Genomic DNA, 20,331 nt, shown 5'->3' with positions numbered 1-20,331 from the left:
GAGGTATAGACATTTCAATTTCAAAGCATTAATACAATAGTCTGACAAGGACTATAATGATTTTTTTTTATATTTTAGTAGGTCAAAATAATATTTTCTTCAAACCTCATAGATGAAAATGTCATCAACTCATTAGTTTTACGTCTTTAATTATTTTTTTTAATTCGCTGTTCATTAGTTCTACGTTGTTGCCCGGTAGTTCTCCCTCAATTTGCGAATTCCGACGGCCTTATCCAAAATTTAAGGCTCGTAAACTCCATTTATCTTCTTCAGTTATTTATTTATCTATTTAATTATTTGTTGAATATTACTGGTGTGTTTGGGCTTTTATAGTTTTGCAAGATTGATTTTATTTTATGTTTTTTTTTTTTATCAAGTGAGACTATAGGTATGTAGTCTTTATTTATTTATTTGTTTGTAAGTGTTTGTTTTGTCGTAATTTGGTTGTGAGTACCTTTCTATTGTGTTTTTGTTTTGATAATGTTGATAGCATGGCCTGAAATCAAGTGTTGAAGAAAGGGGAAGCTTTATTTAGTTTTATCTTATTGTTTTGAGTTATTAAACTGTTTTTATATTATATTGTGGAGATATATATGATTGTGAACTTATTAATTTCAAAATATTAATCTCTATATATCCCTTATAGTCAGGATCAAGCTTTTCCGTGATTAAAGTTGGAATGCTGCAGCGTTATCTTTAAGATTTGAGTTTAACATATAACATAGAAACAAAAGTCTCCATTTTTAACACAAACCACACTCAAAATTTTCAAACTTTCCAATACTCTGTACGGTACCTTCAATGTAGTCTAAAATTTAATCAACAAAGCTGATCTTTTTCTTGGCAGAGCATCGAAAAACAAGCCTTTTTTCAATGTTTAACACGAAAGGTGAACTGGGGTTACATGGATTTCTGTGAGAAGGAGAAGAAATGAGTGAAGTTTTGAAGAAGGGAGTTGAAAAAGGAGCAGTTGATAACAGCTTTTCAGCTTCACTACCCGTCTGCTAGCATTGCATTGTATCAGCCAACCGTTGGGTTTTCATTCCCGCTAAAGTGGATAATTCTATGGATAAACAAACATGTGCAATTCCTTATACACCCCTATGTAGTGTAGGATGATGAAAGCTGATGGGCTGGTTGCAATGAGCACGGTTGCAGGGTATATTTTCTCGTAGTTTAACGATCCACAATCCATATCATTGATGATGAGAAGATCTAATGGGTCATCATCAAACATTAGCCCTATCTTTTCTGGACTCTTTTGATTTATTTTACAGTTGTCGTTGACTTTTAACTGTTGTTCACCATCAAGAAACTTTCAGAATCCCTCACCCTACCTCCATTTATTCTCAATTCTTCTGCTTTTTTCTCAGCAGATCGTTTCTCCGTTCCAAGATGGCTACTCCTGCTCCGGCTTTGAAGTCAAGGTGAGAATCTCTTTTAGTCTTTATGCAAATATGTCTTGATAATATGCTCAATTAAAGTAAATCCAAACGATGAACTACTGAGCAAGCTTTAATTTAAACACTTCTTTTAAACATCTGCAATATCTATGATACAATACATGGTTAAAGCCTACAATTTCCATGATCAATTAAGCAGGTTCTTTAGAGGGCACCGAGCAGCATATGGTGGTGCTGTAAATATTGCCGTAGATAGGGACGAAAGGAGAGAACATGGATTAGGAACAAAATCCGGACCTCTTCTGTCTACAGCTGCTTACTGTGTTTCTTCCTGCAGCATGATTCTTCTAAAGAAAGTTGTTCTGTCAAGTTATAATTTCAAAGTTGGAATATCATTGATGTTTTATCAAGTATGTTACTTGTCTCAATCCGAATGTCGCATGTTGAGTGATCAGTTTTCTTCGCTGCAAGGTTACAAATTTATTCAACAATGAACTTTGTTTTGGTTTTGAACTGCACATAAATCATCAAATTTTTACTTAAAAAAAAAAAAAAAAAATTACCTTTGCGAATATGGTCTCTGCTTTCCATCATGTTAACTGTTGGGTTTGAGAACAAACAGGTGCATTTATGAAAAAAAAATTAAAATTAAAATGACGTTACTCATTTATCCCATCACATCAAGAAATTCCTCACTCTCTCTGGGTCACACACACATGCACACACATAAACACATATTGTATATGCATTAAATGCGACAAAGTAAGAGAAAGTTGTGTAATTCTTGGAAGCTAATATATTGTGCAGTAGTTAAAACATATCATATCCAATTTGATGGAAATCTATAGATAGGACCATACCATAATGTTGTGTATCATAATCATTCTATAACTTCACATCATTACAATATTATGTATTTCTAGCCATGACGTTCATTGTAGCTAAAAGTATAAATTTGCGTAACTAAATGGTTTAGCTACAAATAAAATATTTTGTAATTTATCGTAGTTAGAAGTGACGCAGCTAAAAGTTAGCTATGTAATTTTTTGCTTACGTAGTTAACAGTTTATATTTTTTGCTATGAATAAGATTAATATGTAACTAAAAACTTAAATATTTTTGCTACAACAATAATAAGCTTGTATCTTTGCGTTTATAGCCACGGAGAATAGTCTATATAGTTATGTTTGCATTTTAGTTACACAAATATAAATTTATAATTAAATCTTGAAAATTCCTACTACAAAAATAATATCTATAACAAATATATTAACCTTTTGGCTATGTAACCACTAAAATCATAACTAAATAAAAAGATCATTTGCCACATATATAGTAAATTCATAGCTAAATATTAATTTTTTTGCTACAGACATATAAAAGTCATAACTATATATGAAAAGATATTATTATGGACATAGTGTGTTATTAAAATTAATTACTTGCTATGTATATTTTTTATTTGTAGCTAAATTTTATAATTATTTGCAATGGAACAAATAATTTATATCACAAATTTATAATTTATTGCTTTGATTAAAATTAACTATAACAAATATTGCTATAATTAACAAATTTAATAATAATTACAAATTTATAGCAATATTTTTATATTAAATTAGATAATATGGTGTCATAAGAAAAATTCTAATATAAAAAATAAAACATTAATAAAATCATTTTCCACCAAATAATTGTTTGCTCATAAAATCCTTTATCCTAGTAATTTAAAATGTTATCAACTATTTTTTTTACAAAATATGAATGCTTCAATGTCATTACTACCACTTGAGCATCCCTCTACTCTTAAGTTCATTCCAATGCCGCCCTTTCTTGGAAGGTTCCAATAAGACGTTTTCAGGAATCTCAACAGGTGATGATGAGAGTCTACTGTAAAGTAGTAGTTCATGAATGACTTCCTCAAGTTCCATGGTGTACTTTTCATCTAGTGAAGACATATTCATCTTGAGCTCTTCTTCAATCCTGCTATTACTCAAGTGTGTGATTGTGTGTATGTGAGAGAGTAATAAGATAAATGTACTTCATATCAATACAAACTGGGATAAGTATTCAGTATTTGTCTGCCCAAACCAAGCATTTTGTGGTGTTGTTTTAATTTACATACAAAATGGTAATATTAATTAATAATTATTTAAATTAATAATAAAAATGAATATTCAAATTGACTGTTTAGCTGAGTGCAGAGAATAAAAGTGGAATGCAAATTGCATAATAATTATGTTTAATGACACATCATCTAAGACTAACAAGAAGCCATACTTCTTGCGAAGCTTCACAAGTTCAACCATTGGTGCAATGTCTCCATCCATATTAAACAAGCTGTAGAAAGAAGGGAATTAAGCACATCATCAGAAAATATGCCAGAAGTTAAAAAATTAGGATTTTCAGTAGTAAAAACAGTAAAAAATAAATAAATAACACAACAGATAAACATAGAAAGACCAACAATCTATCAAACATATGGTATATTACCAACACACCTAGCAAATATTTCCAAAAGACTAACTGTGAACCATAGAGTAGTAAGGTTTCATAGACAAGATACAAAATATCCAAGGTATAACACATTCATAAAAGGTGTCAGCCATGTATCCAAAGTTTACAATCTTATTAGAAGATTTAACTCAATATGAAATTATAGCATGAAAATTTGAAATAAAAATGAAGATGCAGGTCCAAACAGACTCTGCATCACACAAAGCAAGATTCACAATTACCGGGCTTGTTACTTCCACCTTCAAACTAAGAGAACCCTAAGTCAAGACAGGGAACTAAACGGAGTTATTTTAACTCAACTCATGCTTAAACCTTGTGGCTGCTTGAGGCTCACACCTTAATATTTTGGAGATCCAAATGTTCATCTTACACTTTTCAGCAAGATCACTAAATAAGCTAAAGTCCAATATACCATCCCTCCAAGTTTCCTTTAACTCTCCCTCAAAATGGTCCTGCAAATATCTAACACATATTTTTAAGCAATCTAGTAGTTGGATTAAATGGGTGACCCTTTGAAATTAATTATGTCTGTTCCAACAATAAATCTGATTGGTTATTAGCTGCCTAGTATATGGAGAAAAAGTAAAAGTAAAGGAAAAAAAAAGAATGATATCCTAGAACAAGCATCAGACTCTGAATATTTGTGACCAATAACTATATCTATTTCTTAAGTTATCTAACCAAAAGGAAGACAAAAGCTATAGTATTAAAGGAAGGAATTAAGAAAACATGACTACTTGTCAGTCACAACAACTTTTTTCTTCATTGTGCAACTTGGTCTGTCATAACACAAATCCATTACAGTGACAAGAACAATGGAAATAACAGATGGAACAAAAACTAATACATGGAATACTTAAAGAGAGAAGTGAAATGCTTACAACAGTGCCTTGAGATGGGACATGTCACAGTGTTTATATATAAAAGGTTCTGCACTTTTTTGTTCTCTCAATAAGACGAATACCATCAATTATAGACACATGGTTTAGTGCATTAGAAAATATGGCAATTTTTTCATTTTTCAAAGGTTTATCACCAACAGAGCCAGGAGTGAGGCAATGCTTCCAATTGCTACCATCATAGCCATAATGGCTGCAAATCCTGTAGGACAAAGAAGACAATCCTATAGCATAAATTGGGACAAGAATGCGTCTGTTTTTAGATTATTGTAGTAAACATCTTAGCAGCCAAAAGAAAACTAATATCAACGATTGAAATCATAATTAGAAAAATTAATCAGAATTAAACAATAAAAGAGAGAGATATAAGAAATATGAATGTTAGAATGAAAGGGGGGAGGGAGAGGAAAAGAAGAAGGCCTGAATTTCCCTTGAGGAGGTCGTTGATGGGAGAGTAGAGAACGGTGACGGAGGAGACCAAAGTGGTGAACACCCCCTGAGATTACCACATCAAGGTGACAGGATTCACCCGATCGATGAACACTTGAACCGAACTCGCCCATCCTTTTGGGCAGAGTGACGCGAGAACCAATCCAAGTAATCAACCCCTTTTTTACAAAAATCTGCCTCCTACACTATACGGCTTTTTGCCTTCTTTTTTCACTTGAATTTCCAAAGGGAGAATCGCAGTTTTCCAATGCTCCTCTACAACTACCTTTCGCCTAACATGATCACAAACAAAGACAGAGAATTGCGTAGATAGGAGGAGGAGACGAAGCAACCCATTTGTCTTGATTGGAACTATTGAAGAAAGAAAGAGAACGGTGGCCCCTTTCGCCTAGGGGACAATCGTCGGAGAACAATGTCGAGGACAGGGTGAGAACCTTCCCTTTCGTTGGTTACGCCTTTCCTCGATATGGAATAATGGTTTTCAGGAAGGGCAGCTATGGGAAAATTTTTAGGATTTGAATTATAGGGTTAGGAAAAAAATTCTTTATTTTTGGGAAGTGAGGTGGCACATAAGTGACGTGGTCATTACACATACTTTTTGGTCATTATTTATTTAGCATTATTTTTGGGAATTATAGGGTTAGGAAAAAAATTATGCATCTTAGAAAGAATATATACTTTTTGGTCATTCCACATATAATGCTAATATTAAAATCTAATTTACCAAACACATATGCAGTATATAGCTTTTGAAACTGACCACAATTTCAAAAATTAAATTTACCAAACACATTTCTATTATTTTTAAAGTTTGGTATAAACTAATTAAACTTATAGCTACAATAATCCCAAACCAGCCCTTAAAATGATACATTTTACTCATTAAAATATATGTATAATCATAAAATATATTTTAGTATATATTTAATAAATATTACAAAACATACTAAAATAATTTATCTTAATTAAAATTTATTAAATCAAATATTTAAAAAAAAAAAAAGGGTTGGCTGGCAACCAACTGTCACAATTCGACAATAAACTGTCGAAATCAAGCAATCACTGCCAAGACACGTTGATGTCACAGCTAGTTCTATAAGGACCAACATGAGCTGATGTGTCGAAATCTGGTGGTTTCATCGGATTCTGACAAGCCATTTGACCACAAAAGGCTACTGAATATTTTGCAGTCTTTTGTGGCCAAATAGCTTGTTGTGGTCACAATAAACTGTCGAACTCAAGCAATCGCTGCCAAGACACGTCGGTGTTATAACTAGTCCTATAAGGACCAACATGAGCTGATCTGTCGGAATCCGATGGTTTCACTGGATTCTGACAAGCCATTTGACCACAAAAGGCGATCGAATGTTTTGCAGCCTTTTGTGGCCAAATAGCTTGTTGTAATCCTTTTATAAATCGGCTTATTTCATAATCATCTTCAAACTTGATCATCTTCAAAAGTTGTTTACGAAATACTTTTATTGTTGTAGCTTAAAACTTAATTGATTATTTTTAAGCTACAACAATCTCTAACACACTCTTACTTTTCTCAACTTAATTACAATTTTATCATCTTCAAAAATTACTAAATAGGATATATATATATATAATTTGTAGCTAAATATTATAATTATTTGCAATAGAACAAATAATTTATATCAAGAATTTATAATTTATTGCTTTGATTAAAATTAAGTTTAACAAATATTGCTATAATTAACAAATTTAATAATAATTGCAAATTTATAGCAACATTTTTATATTAAATAGATAAAACGACGTTATAAAGAAAAATCTAATATAAAAAAAAAAACATTAATAAAGTCATTTTCAACCAAGTAATTGTCTACTCATAAAATCCTCCATCCTATTAATTTAAAATGTTATCAACTAATTTTTTTACAAAATATGAATGCTTCAATGTCATTACTACCAGCCTCAATTTAAATAGGTATTTAATAAGCTATCGATGTTCGTTGTTGCTATTGCCATCTTCGATAGTTGACATTTGTGACTCCACCATTCTTAATCTCTTCTTCTTACTTTATTTTTTTTTACAATAGTCTTGTACCATTGTATGAAAATTTTTATGAAAGCATTAAACCAAACACATAAACAATGAAAAAGTTTTTAAGAAGGTAATTTTGCAGTATTTTATATGATTTAATTTGTATCATATCTTCTATAATTTTAACCGTATTTTATATGATTTAATTTGTTTTTTCTATTTTCTTGAATTTTCTATGTATAATTAACAATAAACAAATTATGTCATACTCAAATATTAATAATATTATTAACGTTATCATCATCATCATCTAAAACATACATACAAGTCCATATATACAAATATTTAACATTACCAATTCTTATAATATCTCATATTTCATACCTAAAATCATCTATATTTCATAAAGTATTAGTTTTAAATCACTATAGAAAAGACAAAAACCTTAGAGATCCTCTAAAATTTTATTTTATTTTACAAAAGCTCATACTTTTAGCTTGTTGAAGAGTTCTTTTAAGTTAGCTATTGGTTGAAGGTTCCAATTTACTATTGACCTTAGCAGCGTGATTAACACTATGTTTGACTTTAAGTATTTAATTCATAAGTAATAGAAATATAATTACTTATAAGATAAAAATATAATTAATTCATAGTATCTATAGCTGCATACTCTAATGATTGTAGCAAATTAATTTTCACATTCTTTATTTGCTATAATCCTTATAATTTATAGCTAATACACACATACTAGCTATATATTTAAACTGGTAGCTAATAATGATACTAAAATATTGTTACTACCATGAAAATAAAATCTGTATAGCTAGATACCTTAATTAGATACAGATTTCAATAATTTATAGTTAATGCATAAATAATAGTTATATAGTTAAACTCGTAATTAATAATGATACTATATGTCATGTAAATAAAATGTTTATAGTTAAATACATTAATTAGCTATAATGTTTTACCATAGCTAATACATTGTAGCTAAATGACTAGTTATTGCCACGATTTTAATAAGTTAAAGTAAGAATTGAATATTAGCTTTAAGGAGGAAATCTTATCACTAAAATTATTTCAATTAGCTATAAATATTGACTTTTGTAGTTGTAAATATGTATTTGTTACAGTTTTTCCTTTGTGTAGCTAATTTTCGTGTGTATATATATATATATATATATATATATATAATATATGAAAGAAATAATACCAAACACTGATGGAGTTAGAATGCCATCACCAATAACCATGCTGGTTCCAAGAAGCACGACCAGTAGCAATCGAAGTTACTCACTCCTCAATTGATCATACATTTCATCTAATTTTTTAGTACAACTCTTGTGTTATACAAAGGGCTGCAATCTCACAATACAAACATAATAAGCTTATGCCTTAATTTAACATATCATAAGAAAATAATGAGAAGGAAACAGAAAAGAAACAAAACCTGTTAGAATCATTCACAATGGCTTCAAAAACAACCTCATCAGCCTACAAGAAATCAACTCCACCACCATTAAAAATCAATTAAAGAAAGAAGGAAAATATTGAAAAAAAAAAAAAAAAAAAAAAACCCCAAAATCTATCATATCTACCCGATTAGGTGAGCTCCTTAGCTGTGTGCTATGGTGGCTATGATGGGTCCGAATCTGTAGGGCGTGGAGCGTGGCCGCAACAGGGAGCTGATCATTAGAAAGCAACGAAAACAATGCACACTCTTCTGGTTCCTTAATTTCCCCAAAATAAGATAATCAAATCATCAAAAGTTACCAAATTTATGAAACAAACAAAAAAATAAATTCATTTATCATTATACTTGATGAATAAAGCATAAACCTCAAGGAATGAAGCAATCTTGAGGGCAATATCGTGAGGGAGTCAACTTTGAATAACACACTGCGATTGCTTCATGGTTGCCTAAGATTTTTTTGTTGAAGTGAATGTTTCTGAGCTAGTCTTCTCTTCTTCTTCAGTTTGGGATGAAAATGAAACGTAATGAAATGATTCCATATATGCATTTTATAGATGAAGATGAAACTTTAAGAAGCTAAAAGCTTTTTATGAAGTGTTTGGATTTTAGGAGCTGAATGTGAAGGGATTAAACCGTTGGGATACCCAAAAAATATAACCATTAATTTATTATCAAACCATTCATATTCACGAACCTTTTAAATTCACATCATATTCTCATAAATATCTCTAACCATTTATATTAAACAGCAATATATAACAAATACAATATAAAAAAATAAAAACACATCATATTCTGTTAAATATCTCTAACCATATATATTAAACAGCAACATATAACAAATACAATATAACAAAATAAAAACTTATCAAACCATTCATATTCACAAACCCCTTAAATTCAAATAAATGTATTGTGAATGACATACAATGTATTTCACATAAATTTATTTGTTTGTAAATGACAATATTTACTGTCAATGTGAAACATATAACAATCAATAAAATTATTAATATCTGTCATTAATAACAAACAATATCAAACACCAATTATATTAAGCCACATATACCATCAAATCCAACTCATCAATTTATTCCAAATCATCATCAATAATATCTATCCAAATGTAAACAATGCACATAATCACCAATCAAACACATCCATGTGTCGGGCAATTTGCAGACGTGTCAAAATAAAAGAATTTTGCCTTTTCAAAATAGTCATCATATAGCCTATATATATCCAAGCTTTTTATTATAAAGAGTTTATCCATAAAAAGCAAGAGTCCAACTGATTCTTTATTCTTTAAATATAAATTAAAGAGTGAATTTGACTCTCCACAATTAAAGAGTCAAATTTCAGTCTCTTCCTAATTTTAAATAAATAAATTATAAATTTCTATGCATTTTATTTATTATTTATCTCTCTTATTAAGTTTTTTTTCTTGAAAAAACATATTTTCTCTCCTAAAATTTAAAGAGTCTATTGGATTTGAATAAAAATTTATTCTTTATATTTAAAAATCAATGAAGAAACTCTTTATTTATATGAAAGATACTCTTTAAAATAAAGAGCACCATTGGAGATGCTCTAAGACTTTTAAAATATCACTTTAATACTTAGAGCACAATTTTGTTTGTAAAGTTCATTCTGAAGAAGGACAAGATGATCAAAAGTCTATTTTAAATAAGGGCAAGATGGTCATAGGAGTGATTTTAGTCATCGGAATTGGCCAGAATATGGCTTGAACATAGAGAGGTACATGTTAGCAAGGGGCGGTGCACGTTAGCAATGTCGCAATCGACTGTTTTTGCCTCTTTTTGACTAATTCCGACATCCAAAATCACTTCCAAAACCACCTATAATTCCTCACAATCTCCTCTACAAAACCCTCCATCTCCTTTTCCCTCCACATCTCCCTTTTTTCATCGGTTTTTGCACCTTTTTTCTTCCCTTAATCGCCACTTCCAAACCAATTCCAACCAACTCTGACCATCAAAATCCAATCTACCGCCTTTAAAAGGCTCAACAATCTCTCTACTACAAAAGCCCTAATAAGTTGGACTATGCTTACTCACCAATTGCCACGGGCCAACCCTAGGGTTTCTTGTAGTTTGTTTTATGTTTGGGTTGCAATTGGAGTTTTTTTGGAGTAGTTTTGGTGAAATTGGAGATCTTTTTGGAGTGTTAGAGGTGTTTGGTGTTTTGTTGAGAGTTTTCCCAAACGTTTTCACCTTTTCTCGAGGTTATTCCAACTTTTTTAGCTTGGTGCGTGCCAAGTGTTTGAGAAATTGCCCCAACCATCCCAATACACGCCCTAGGCCAGAGCACAGGCCGCTAGAAAGAGAAACGAAGGAAGAGTAAAGCGTTTTTTCATCTTTACAATAAATATCACTGTTTTTAACAGAAACTATTAACGGAATGTGATGTTTGGGTGTTAAAGTGGTATTTTAAAAGTATGAAGGTAAGAAAGTGTTATTATGCCATTTTTCGGGTGGGAAAAAGTCGTTTACTCAAGTACAGGGGATAAATTTGTTTTTTGCCCTTTAATATAAGTACTGTAAATTGCAGCAGAGGGAGAATAGGATAGATTTGTAGCAAATAGCAATTAGGGGGTGTTTAGTTGGGGGTTATGTGGGATTACTAAGGTAATGTCATCTTATATTACTTAATTACCATGTTTGGTTGTCAAAGTAAAATAAGATTTTGGTAATCCTCAAATACCAATAGTAGTTACTATTGGTAATATATGAGGTAATCTGATTACCTCCATTTTCTTAGGTTTTCTAAGATTACCAAGGTAATCTTTTTTTGTTACAATTTTATCCCTTATTAATAAAATTATAGGACAATAATGCCCTTGTTATTTAAACAATTTACAAAAAAGTTATAGACATTTTTAACCTTACACACAAAAATTTAAACCCGTTTATACCCTCCAACTTCAACAAAATTAAAAATTCCCAATTTATTACTGGATGAAATCCCCTAAACCTAACTCCTTTACTCATCATCTACTGAATTAAATCTTCATCTATCAAATTAATTACCCACTTTTTTCATTAAAAATTATCAATTCATTACTGTGTGAAATGCCCAAAACCTAACTCCTTTACTCATCATCTACCGAATTAAATCTTCATCTACCAAATTAATTACCCACTTTTTCCACAGTTGAACACAAACGATTTGCATTTAACTTTGAGCTTCCTTTCATGTTCAGATCAAGTGGAGTGCGTTTGCTGCAAATTTCTCGTCTTCACTTCCAGCAAGTCGTCAAGNTGTAACTCGTGCTCTATTTGTTTGTGTTACTAATTGTTGCCACTTGCTACTTGTAGGTTGGACAATTAAGAGAGGTGTCAAATAAAACACACAATGCAGAATTGAAGTTGTTCTTGGAAATAGAGTTTGGGCTGGTAATGTGGTCCTAACAGTACCTTAATGCATTAATAGTTGTTCTTGCAATAATGTTCAAGCAAAAAAATTCAATTTTTAATATAAGCCTTTACTGTTCATGTTTAAGGATTTACGACCTATTCCTCCACCTGACAAATCTAAAGAAGACATTCTGCTTTTCTTCAAGCTTTATGATCCTGAGAAAGGGGAACTCCGGTATGTAGTCGTTTTGGTTATTTTATTCTCATCCTATGGTCTTGTTTCGTGGTTTCTAATTTTTTAATTTCTTCCATATATCTAGATATGTTGGTAGGCTCTTCGTCAAGAGTTCCACTAAGCCAATGGAAATTTTAGGGAAGCTGAATAAAATGGCTGGTTTTAATCCAGATGAAGAAATAGAACTGTATGAGGTTTGTATTCAATTAACCTGTTTTCTTTTCTTTTTTATTTATTATTATTGTTATTATTATTATTATTATTATTATTATTATTATTTTTTTTTTTTTTTTTTGAGTATACTATTGTACTCAATGCAATAGTGTTAATCATATATACTCTGTTATGCACTATTCAGGAAATTAAATTTGATCCTTGTGTTATGTGTGAACACCTTGATAAGAGGACATCTTTCCGGTTAAGTCAGGTATGTACTGTTTTATTCTGTGCTAGATTTTCTGTCGGATGGAATTTGATACAGGAATACTATTGTTGATTTGTTGCAGATTGAAGATGGGGATATCATTTGCTTCCAAAAATCTCCTCCCCTTGAAAGTGAAGGAGAATGTCGATATCCAGATGTGCCTTCATTTTTGGAATATGTGCATAATCGGCAGGTGGTAAATATGTTGAAACTTGTGATTCATTATAACTATTAATATTTGCAATTTTTATTGTTTGTTTGTTTGTTTGTTGTAGTCTATATAATAAATGATACAAGAGATTTATGGCAAAGTTGGCATTTATTCTGTCATCATTCTACAGTGTCCAGATTTTTTGTGCGTTATTTATGATGTAAATGGTGTGATGGAGAGGGAGAAGAATAAACAGATAGATAATCAAGAATCAAATAGATAGAGAAAAAGAAATAGATAGATAGAGAAGAAATTAGATAGAAAATAGAGAGTTATAGATAGACAGAGAAGAAATAAGATAGAAAATAGAGAGTTTAGATAGAAAGTCAAAGAAATAGGTCAAGATAGACCAGAATTAAGATAGAAATAGGGAGGAGGAGAAAATAGATAGGGATAGATGGGGAAGACAGCAAGAAAGGGGATGAAACCATAAGAATATAGGGTAGAAAGAAGCAACCAGTTGGGGAGAATCAAATCTTATTCCATAATCATTTAATCAAGTGTTAAAAAATATCCTAAACAACTTAAAAATTCTAAAAGTTCTAATCCTAAACATAATGACAAATGAAATTCTAATCCTAATTAAATAATGACACAATGAAATAAGAGAGAAATAAATTAATTAGAACTCTAAAAATAATTATCCTAAAAACTTATCTTAGTTCTCCTACATCAGGGTGTTTAGGTAATTACTAATTTAGTATTTGTGATGACATAAAACTGCTTCATTTGTATTTAAATCGTGCACATGAGTTTCAGGGCTTTTAGTGCATTCTTTCACTTTGTATGTTAAGATCTAATTGTAATTTTCTTTGCTTCAGTAAATCTGTTTTGACTTTTGATAAAACTATGGTAAGGTGGACTCCTTTCATCTTAACCAAGAGTAACGATAATCGTCTCATTTCCAAAAATTTCCTAGCATCTCATATAGGCAGACATATAAGAAATTCTAGTAAGAGTAGTTTTCTGTGTATCTATATGCTTTTTCAACTTCAAACCCTTCTATGTCATGTGGTAATCTGATATAATTAATATCTTAATAGTGGAAAACATTTAAGAGTGATATCTTAATAGAACAACATTGCCAATTTTTCTTAGATATTAGTTGTGTAATGTTTTATTTGACTTGTTAAATTCAAACTTAATTCCTTGTGATTTGATGCTTTATAGATTGTTCGTTTTCGATCGCTGGATAGGCCCAAAGAGGATGATTTTTGTCTAGAGTNAAGGCTGTGTAAATAGAATATGATTGCTCGTTTTAGTTTTTTGAGTTAAGATTTTAGAATCAAATCACTTCGTATTATTATTATTATGAAATTTTAATCCGTTGGGGATTGTCAATGTCAAGTCCATGTCCAAGGAGATTGTCCTTTCAGGCTTTCACCACTAAAGTGAGAAATGTGAAAGTAAATAAGAATATCATTGAAGAAACTTTCCTCGTACTCTTTTCAAAATTTGGAATTTTCGTGCAAACGGGTGTACGCTTTAACTACTTTTCAAGGATTGGCCCGCTAGTAGTTGAAAATTGAAAATACTGGGTTTCTCATTATCAACAGCAACAGAAAATGAAAAGAAAAATTTTCCAGATCCAGTTGTCAGTAAATCATGAATATATAAAGGGTAAGTTGCATATTCAGAGATGCCCACAATTGATCCGATATTAAACAACATAAAACTTATGAAACTTTAACATATATATCACTTCACTTATTGTTAGTGTAGACACCCCACACCAACAAACCAACCCACCCCCACCAAAAAAAAAAAAAAAAAAAAAAAAATTAAAGTAAAAGGTATCCTTATCCTTAATGTGATTTGGCTGTGCTGTTGCGCTCCTCGATATGTTGGTTAACATCGGAATGCCAATTGTTGCCAGATTGGCGTGCATATCTGATCTCACAGGCTTGCGAGGTTTGAGCTTGTCTTTAACATGGGTTAAAACCGGTATGTTGGCGTTGGGCATTTCATCGATTAGGAGGACCATCCCTTTTGTGATTATTGTCTTCATTTTCTCTCATGAGTTGCTTGCCCAGTCGCCTCTTGGGGTTAACTTGCCCTCAGGATTCACACTCGTGAGCGGAAGATGCCTTGCGATGTCGGGGGTGACAGTCGCTCTTGGGTGTCGACGAACCAGATTGGTCGCTAGCAGAGCTATTTCGCCCGGTTGGTGTAACCTCTGTGAAGCGTGGTTGATCGAGGTTCTGGTTGGCATGCTGCTCGTTTCTTAACTCAGCCATGTTTTGTTGTACCACCTATACAACCATCGTCCTTATCATATTTATCAATTGGCCATTCTCAGGATTAGAAGTCTTACCCTTGCTAATTTGCGACCTGTTGTGCTAGTGGTACTAGCGGTCAACCTGGAGCAGCAATTTGATGCACCTCCTAGTGGATGGCTTCCAATTGTCATGGTTTTTGGTGGTTGTTTTGGATCTTGTATGAACCATTAGAAATTTCAGGTGATCGGTTGTTCACTGAAATTGCTTGTTTCTTGCTGAAAATAGAGAAAATAGGTAGAGGAACTCCTTCAGAGCCAAATGTTGATACGAAAATTTGCACCAACCAGAGTGATCTGATTTACCCTGACAGAACCAAAACAGATGTGTGTGTGATTTAATAAAAAGCAGCAATGATAGTAAGAAAATGCATTATAATGTAAAAGACACAAAGGAATTTTTAAAGTGATTCGGCAAGTTAGAACTTGAGCTTACGTCCACTGTTGTTTTATTGTTGTGAGAGCTTACAATGTATATCAATTGTTAAGCAAAAATTACTAACCCCTTTGGGGATATTTATACTAGTTTGAGATAAAGGAAAGAGAGAAATTATCAGGATTGCAATCAAATTCAAATTACAACTCCAATATTCTCGTGATTGAACGATAATATTATGCTGTTATTGCTGATAATCTTATCTCTTCCGAAATATTTGGTATTTAAGCTTATCCCTAGTTTGTCGAATAATTGCCAGAGTTGGTCACGACTGGGTCTAGCTATCTCTCAACGAGCTTATGTTGGGTCGGACTAATGCTGAGTCAAATTTATTATGGGTCGAACTATATCCTCGCAGGTTTTTGATTTCTTTGAGCTGAATGGAAAAATCACACACAACACTCATAATTCATGAATTTATTTTTTTCCCTGGTTTGTCGAACAATTGCCAGAGCTGGTCATGACTAGCTTGTGTTGGGTCGAGTTATCTCTTGACGAGCTTATGCTGGGTCGGACTAATGCTGAGTCAAATTGATTCTGGGTCAATCTATATCCTCGCGGGCTTCTAATTTCTCCAAGCTAAATGGAAAAATCACACACAACACTCATAATTCACGAATTTATTTTTTTCTTATTCACTTAAGAATGGAACATGATTTCAAACTCATGATACCATTGGATAACTTGTTTGTAATTAAAATCGTAACTGAAATAAGTAATTTGTTTATAATTAAGCTCGGATACCTCTGGATATAGCAGAAATGAAGTTAAGTTTTTTGTTCATGACTTTGTAATTGAGGATTTAGCTAAGCTATACCCTTCAGTTAAAGTTGCAAAGATTGATGAAATTAATTCAGATATGGAAAAATGATGTTGAATTCATTTTGAATTAAAAAACAGAGTTACAGTAGTGTATGCTTTATATAGAGCAATCCTACAACAAACCTAACAAACATTAACTAACTCAACTAATTAACTAACTTTATAACAAACTAATAACTACTTGAAACTAACTTCTTAACAGCTAACTAACTCAGCTTAACAGCTAACTAACTTCTTCTTTATTCCTCAATATCACCCCGCAAGCTGGAGAATGGGTGCTAAGCATTCCCATCTTGGATAAATTGGTATGGAATTGAGCAGGTGGCAGAGCTTTCATGAACAAGTCAGCTAACTAATATGAAGAAGAGCATCGCATGAGATGAATCAAACCGTCTTGAACTTTCTGCTTTACAATATGGTAGTCAATTTCAATGTATTTGGTACGTTCATGGAAGGTGGGATTGGCAGCAATCTAAAGAGCTGATTTGTTGTCACAAAAAAGGAGAGCTGATCCTGAGTGAGTAACGTGAAGATCTTGTAGCAAGTAATGAAGCCATTGAATTTCACATGTTGTGGATGCAACGGCACGATATTCAACCTCAGATGAAGAACAAGAGATAGTGGATTGCTTCTTGGCATGCCAACTGATCAAGGAAGAGCCAAGGAAAACACAGGAACCTGTGATGGATTTCCGTGTATCAGAACATCCAGCCCAGTTGGAATCATTGAAAACTTTGAGGGAAAGAGATGATTCAGCTAGAAAAAATAAACCATAAGCAGGACAACTCTTTATATATCAAAGAACATGATGGCAGCTTTGTTGGTGAACCGATGTAGGCTTATCAAAGAATTGACTAAGTTATTGAACGGCAAAAGACAAATCTGGCCGTGTAGAAGTCAAATATAATAGTCTACCAACCAATCTTCTATAAGAGAAGGGATCAGATAAGGGATCACCAATAGCTTGAGTGAGTTTACAAGTGTAGTCCATTGGAGTTTTGGCAGGCTTACAAGCCAAATATCCAGCATCAGAAAGAATGTCAAGAGCATATTTTCTTTGGCATAATGCAATACCAGACTGGGAATGAGCCACCTCTAAGCCAAGAAAATATTTTAAGTCACCAAGATCCTTATTCCGAAAAGCATCATCTAAATAAGCTTTGACAGCATCAATCTCTGCTAAATTATTACCTGCTAATATAACATCATCTACATATACTAGCAACACTGTTATAGAAGAAGCAGAATATTTAACAAAGAGAGAATAATCTAATGAAGATTGTGTGTAACCCAAAGAAACTAAGGCAGAAGTAAGCTTGGAGAACCATTGTCTGTTGGCCTGTTTAAGTCCATAAAGGGAATTTTGGAGCTTGCAAACTTTGCTAGGATTTGAAGAATTAAAATTAGGAGGTAATACCATATATACTTCTTCAAGTAAATCACCATGGAAAAAAGAGTTATTGACATCAAATTGCTTAAGATGCCAATGAGAAGCAGCAGCCAAAGCAAGAGGCAATCTGACAATTGTAATTTTGGCCACCGGTGAGAATGTATCAAAATAGTCTATACCCTCAGTTTGGGTATAGCCTTTGGCTACTAACCGAGCCTTGTAAAGCTATACTGAACCATCTGCTTTATGCTTAACACGGAACACCCATTTGCAACCAATTGGGGACTTGCCAGGAGGGAGATCTGTGAGTGTCCAAGTGTGATTATGCTCAAGGGCAGTAATTTCTGCTTGCATGGCTTGTCTCCAACAATCATGTTTAATGGCTTGTGCATAAGTCTTAGGTTCAAGTGTAGTTGAAACAGCTAATGTAAAATGAAGCTGATTTGGTGAAAGTTTGGAATAAGAAAGAATAGAAAATAAGGGATAAGTAGTACCTAACTAAGGGAACGAAGGTTCAGGTGCAGTGACCATATTGCAATGATAATCTTTTAAGTATGAAGGAGGCTTTCTCATCTTTTAGAGTTACGGTCAAGTGGTATAACAGGAAAAGGGATAGGAGAATCAGTAGAGAAAAAGTTATCAGGTGGTAATGACGATGATGTAGATAAGGAGGTGTCTTTAGGAGGACAAGGATCTAAGTAAAAAACGGTTGAATTTTGAGGTAAGGGTACTGAATGATTTGCAGGTTTTGAAAAAGGGGAAATGTATTCGTAAAAGAAGACATTTTGAGAGAGAAAAATATCTCTAGAATGCAAGTCTAATACAACAAATCCTTTAGTACCAAATGAGAATCCTAAGAAGAGACACTTCCTAGCTCTAAAATAAAACTTGTTTTTGTGAGCTTGTAAAGTGGAAGCAAAACACAAGCAACCAAATATTTTTAATGAATCATAATGAGGAGATTTTTGATATAGAAGTTCAAATGGTGATCTGTTTTGCAAGATAGGAGAAGGAATTCTGTTGATGAGGTGAATAGCATGAAGTACTGCATAGGTCCAATATTCTTTGGGCAAGATCTAGCAACATTTAGAATGTGCTGGTGTTTACGTTCCACCACACCATTTTGTTGGGGTGTCTCAACACATGTTGTCTGATGATAGGCTCCCTTTGAGGCATAGAAATGAGGCATTATAAATTCAGCACCATTATCAGTGCGAATGGTCTTTATTTTAACTGAAAATTGAGTTTCTATGAGAGCAAAAAATTACTGAACAAGCTGCCTAACTTTTGATTTTTGTTTGATCAGATAAATCCATGTAAATCTAGAATAGTCATCCACAATAGTTAAGAAGAATCGATGACCATGAATAGAACATATTGAATAAGGACCCCAAATATCAACATGAATCATATCAAAGCATTTAGAAGTTTTGGAATGACTCATAGGAAAGGGTAACCTTGGTTGTTTAGCCAAATGACAAATGGTACAAGCTCTATTGTCATGATATTTAAGGCTAGGAATACAAGAAGCTAAGTATTTTATTCTAGAATCAGATATGTGGCCAAGTCTATAATGCCAAATATCAAACAATGCAGCACTTGATGCTAAAGAGACAAACGGAGATTGTACAGGGCTGATTGCAGAAACAGAAGATTTTGTCATTGCATATAGGCCATCATGCACTTTAGCTGAACCAATTGTTTTCCACAAAGTCAGATCATGGATTAAACAATAAGAATGTTGGAAAATCAGGCAACAATTTAGTGAGGAGGTTAATTTTGTAGCAGATATCAGATTAAAGGAAAATTCAGGAATATAAAGTACATTTGTAAGAACCAATTTTTTAGTGAGACTTACAACCCCAGAATATTGAGCAGTGATTTTAGAACCATTCGGTAATGTGACTAAGATTGGTTTGATTTGCTTATAGCTATCAAAGGAAGACAAAGAATGGGCAATGTGATCTGTTGCACCTGTATCTACAATCCATAATGAAGATTTAGCACAGGTTAAAGCAAAATGGTTACCTGGAACTGAAGAAAAATGAGATGTAAGGGTTGACTGAGGTTGAGAAACAACAACTTGGTTTGTCACATGAGATGGTTGCTCAGAATTGGATGATTGGAGCAAAGCAAGCAATTGATGGTATTGATCTTGAGTCAAAGAAACACCAGAACCTTCTTGACTATTGACAGTAGCATCGGGCTGCATAGGAAGATCTGTGCCATTTTCTTCTACAGTTACATTATGAGCAGTGGGATTGTGACTTTTGGACTTATAACCAGGTGGGAAACTATGCTTTTTATAGCAAGTTTCAACAGTATGTCTTGGTTTGCCACAGAATGTGCAAAACCGATTATCTCCATTGTGCTGTGAATTTGCTGGATTGAATCGCCGAGTGTTCTG

At 32.6% G+C, this 20,331-nt stretch overlaps 1 protein-coding gene across 1 annotated transcript; it reads left to right on the top strand.

Moving 5' to 3' along the window:
- The first annotated feature begins 1,118 nt into the window (after nt 1-1,118).
- Nucleotides 1,119-14,243, top strand: LOC116141666 (ubiquitin carboxyl-terminal hydrolase 12-like). The gene is made up of 10 exons (XM_031427147.1): nt 1,119-1,159; nt 1,377-1,427; nt 1,603-1,813; nt 11,978-12,037; nt 12,093-12,170; nt 12,278-12,366; nt 12,452-12,560; nt 12,725-12,793; nt 12,873-12,983; nt 14,172-14,243. Exons 1-10 carry the CDS (start codon nt 1,119-1,121, stop codon nt 14,241-14,243), a joined length of 891 nt encoding a protein of 296 aa, XP_031283007.1.
- Nucleotides 14,244-20,331: the final 6,088 nt, after the last annotated feature.

This window comes from Pistacia vera, unplaced genomic scaffold (assembly GCF_008641045.1).
Source record: "Pistacia vera cultivar Batoury unplaced genomic scaffold, PisVer_v2 Contig40, whole genome shotgun sequence".
Classification (NCBI taxonomy): Eukaryota; Viridiplantae; Streptophyta; class Magnoliopsida; order Sapindales; family Anacardiaceae; genus Pistacia; species Pistacia vera.
The sequence above is the reverse complement of the archived record's forward strand: the minus strand, read 5'-3'. Positions and strand labels throughout refer to the sequence as shown.